Source organism: Oncorhynchus nerka, linkage group LG15 (genome assembly GCF_034236695.1).
Source record: "Oncorhynchus nerka isolate Pitt River linkage group LG15, Oner_Uvic_2.0, whole genome shotgun sequence".
In the NCBI taxonomy this organism is placed as follows: Eukaryota; Metazoa; Chordata; class Actinopteri; order Salmoniformes; family Salmonidae; genus Oncorhynchus; species Oncorhynchus nerka.
In genome coordinates, this window is record NC_088410.1 from 16,639,398 (window position 1) to 16,643,648 (window position 4,251).

General features: G+C 43.4%; 1 protein-coding gene across 1 annotated transcript in view; it reads left to right on the plus strand.

Moving 5' to 3' along the window:
* pla2g6 (phospholipase A2, group VI (cytosolic, calcium-independent)) overlaps positions 1 to 3,974 on the plus strand; it is a 30,204-nt gene extending 26,230 nt beyond the window's left edge. Inside the window, 2 exon segments of the mRNA XM_065001107.1 lie at positions 184 to 257; positions 2,709 to 3,974. Of these exon segments, the coding sequence (XP_064857179.1) occupies positions 184 to 257; positions 2,709 to 2,856 (222 nt within the window). The 3' untranslated portion in view covers positions 2,857 to 3,974.
* The last annotated feature ends 277 nt before the right edge of the window (positions 3,975 to 4,251 follow it).

The following is a 4,251-nucleotide window of genomic DNA, read 5'->3' on the forward strand; positions in this document are numbered from 1 at the left end:
AACGTAGGTGACACTAATAGCTGATAGTAATTCACATTTTAAAAATCCTCACATTTTCATTCAACATTTCCGCTCTGAAACCAATGTCCTAGTGGTCCCTGTTTGAAGAGGTCCCTGTGTTATTACTAATCTGCAACACACTGATTTCCTCTGTCTCTCTCTCTCCCTCCTTCTGTCTGTCAGTGTACAGACTCTGATGGTTGTGCTGTGGACAGGGCCCGGTCCTGGTGTGAGATGACTGATACTGTCTACCACAGGTCAGTCTGACACTAACCTCGTCATACTGATACTGTCTACCACAGGTCAGTCTGACACTAACCTCATCATACTGATACTGTCTACCACAGGTCAGTCTGACACTAACCTCGTCATACTGATACTGTCTACCACAGGTCAGTCTGACACTAACCTCATCATACTGATACTGTCTACTACAGGTCAGTCTGCCACTAACCTCGTCATACTGTCTACCACAGGTCAGTCTGACACTAACCTCGTCATACTGATACAGTCTACCACAGGTCAGTCTGACACTAACCTCGTCATACTGATACTGTCTACCACAGGTCAGTCTGACACTAACCTCATCATACTGATACTGTCTACCACAGGTCAGTCTGACACTAACCTCGTCATACTGATACTGTCTACCACAGGTCAGTCTGACACTAACCTCATCATACTGATACTGTCTACTACAGGTCAGTCTGACACTAACCTCGTCATACTGATACTGTCTACCACAGGTCAGTCTGACACTAACCTCATCATACTGATACTGTCTACCACAGGTCAGTCTGACACTAACCTCGTCATACTACTGTCTACCACAGGTCAGTCTGACACTAACCTCATCATACTGCCATAATACTGTCTACCACAGGTCAGTCTGACACTAACCTCGTCCTGATACAGTCTACCACAGGTCAGTCTGACACTAACCTCATCATACTGATACTGTCTACCACAGGTCAGTCTGACACTAACCTCATCATACTGATACTGTCTACCACAGGTCAGTCTGACACTAACCTCGTCATACTGATACTGTCTACCACAGGTCAGTCTGACACTAACCTCATCATACTGATACTGTCATCATACTGTCTACCACAGGTCAGTCTGACACTAACCTCGTCATACTGATACTGTCTACCACAGGTCAGTCTGACACTAACCTCATCATACTGATACTGTCTACCACAGGTCAGTCTGACACTAACCTCATCATACTGATACTGTCTACTACAGGTCAGTCTGACACTAACCTCGTCATACTGTCTACCACAGGTCAGTCTGACACTAACCTCATCATACTGATACTGTCTACTACAGGTCAGTCTGACACTAACCTCGTCATACTGTCTACCACAGGTCAGTCTGACACTAACCTCATCATACTGATACTGTCTACCACAGGTCAGTCTGACACTAACCTCATCATACTGATACTGTCTACCACAGGTCAGTCTGACACTAACCTCATCATACTGATACTGTCTACTACAGGTCAGTCTGACACTAACCTCGTCATACTGTCTACCACAGGTCAGTCTGACACTAACCTCATCATACTGATACTGTCTACCACAGGTCAGTCTGACACTAACCTCATCATACTGATACTGTCTACCACAGGTCAGTCTGACACTAACCTCGTCATACTGATACTGTCTACCACAAATCATCATGTTGTTTAAGGTGTCAGCGTTTTTATGATCACGGTTTGTTGTTCAGTTACAAGATGACGTGGCGTCATACCCTGGGTTGTTCTGAACACAATCAGCCTGTGTTTGTTTGTTTTGGCACGGCACACACACCTGAATGCACTCAGGACTCCTTTCTATGGCCACCTACGTTACAATCTGTTTGCCTTGTGGAAGCCTGGAAGATCCTATTTTACATGTTGGCAATGGAACAAGCTGTCACATGATGCCCACCTGACACACATTGTAAGTTATAACAGACCTGTTTTTGTATTGTGTGAACGTCAACAGTAATTGTGTAATTGCAGGGTTGTGTTCCAAACAAATCAACTACAAGTGTGCTTGATCAGGTTCCTCAACGGCACAGCTAGGAGAGCGCCAAACAACACCTTATAGTTGAAACTGTTCTCACACTGGAGAGGTGTGTCTCCACTTGGAGACACCAGTTGGTCCTCACTGGAGAGGTGTGTCTCCACTTGGAGACACCAGTTGGTCCTCACTGGAGAGGTGTGTCTCCACTTGGAGACACCAGTTGGTCATCACTGGAGAGGTGTGTATCCACTTGGAGACACCAGTTGGTCCTCACTGGAGAGGTGTGTCTCCACTTGGAGACACCAGTTGGTCCTCACTGAAACTCTTGTCATTGTTTTGTGTCTTGTGTTGCACCTCCCCCACGTTTTCCAGGAATATTCTTATGTTACTGAATGTATCCGGAGTATTTTCAGTTTTCGAAGTCAACAAATGGAGCGAAAAGAACAGTAAATGTAAAATGCACATAAAGTCAAAGTGTTTTGTCTTCAGTCTTGTCAGGTGAACTGTTGTCTTCAGTCTAATAATGTCCCCATTATCTCCTAACGGTTCCCTTTCCATTGCTACAGTGGTTATGCATTTCATCTTTATTCCATAAAGGCCAATTCCCACAAGTGTAACGGGTTAAAAACATTCTGTGTGACACTGTGCTCTTGTTGAACTAGCCTGCTCTCTCCTCCCATCCCCCCCCAGACTGAGCCCCCAGCTCTCCCAGGAGGTGATGCTGGATGAGGTGAGTGACGCCGTGCTGGTGGACATGCTGTGGGAGACCCAGATGTACCTCTACGAACAGAGGGAGAACGTCCAACTCCTGGCACAGCAACTAGTCAACGGCTACTGAGGAGAGGAGAGGCAGAGGCAGGGATGGGAGCATGCTATGGGAATCCCAGATGTACCTCTATGAACAGAGGGACATCATACAACTACTGGCACTACAGGGGTTTGTTCAAACGTTTCGTCAACAGAAGCAAATGGAAGGAAACGGGGAGTGACCTACCAATACCTACCTACCAATTTGTTCAGTAGAAACTAATTTTCTATTGGGGTGTAATCGTTGTGTAGATGAAAAATGTACTTGAAAAATCTCAGAGCAAATGTCCATCACCTGATGGTTTGTCAGAGAGGTAGAGGGAGACACACAGAGAGACACACAGAGAGACACACAGAGAGACACACAGAGAGAGGGAGATAAAAGAAAGAGTGACGTTTCTTCTCTTTCAATAAGTCAGTCTAAAACCTGGGGAAAGGAAGATTCAGCTTTGCACAACAGTCCTGAGACTGACACAGTTACAAATTATATAAAAAATAAAGATCAGAAACATTTATACTGGAAAAAGATAAGAAATGGAGGATTACAGTTTGTACAGTCTTCTTGACATATCCTGATGTTGTATTTATTTATTGAGCTAATCCAAATCCTTCAAATAAGCAGATTTACATTCAATAAAACAAATGCAGCCATGTAAATGATGTGAATCACTGTTTTGCATCATTATTACCACATACTACACCCATAATCCCTCAAACCGACATCCCCATTCAAGTCAACGATGCCTTAATGGGAGGGCTGGCGGGCCATTCTGAACCTGGTCAATAAGAAACTCTTGTTTTCGTTGCCACATGTTCTACTATGATTTGCTACGGTGTGCACTAATGAATACGACCCGGATCTATCTCTTGTAACTACTTTTGTCCTATAATACCTGCCTTCTTGCAGTCTTAACTCATCTCAATGGGTTGTGATACTATCTATCTGCACTGTTTGTTTGTGTCTGAAATGGCGCCCTGGTCAAAAGTAAGTCTACCTCGTGAATAGGATGGTATTCAGACTAAAGACTTTCAGGTTTTAACTGAACACCACCACTTGTTTGTATGAATATCCTATGTACGGTTGTGTATCGGCTTTATTATTGATGATGAAGTGGATATATGAATAAAATAGTAACCTATGGAACAGAATCATTGATTTTTACTGTGTAATTACTATGCAATTAATTAGGTAAGGACTATTTTAAAACGTCATTTCTAAGTAACAACTTGGTAAACACATGGCTGTAAAATAAAAGGTGTCCTATCTCGGTTGCTATGCCTACAGGTAGTGTGATGTTTTTCTACATTTTGAGGTATAGTTTTTTTAGTTTCGTCTTTACCTTATGCACTGGAAATGTGTCCTACAAGTGTATTTTTATTATTACCGTAATTTAATACTACATATAGTGCTCCGAGTGTGAGCCTA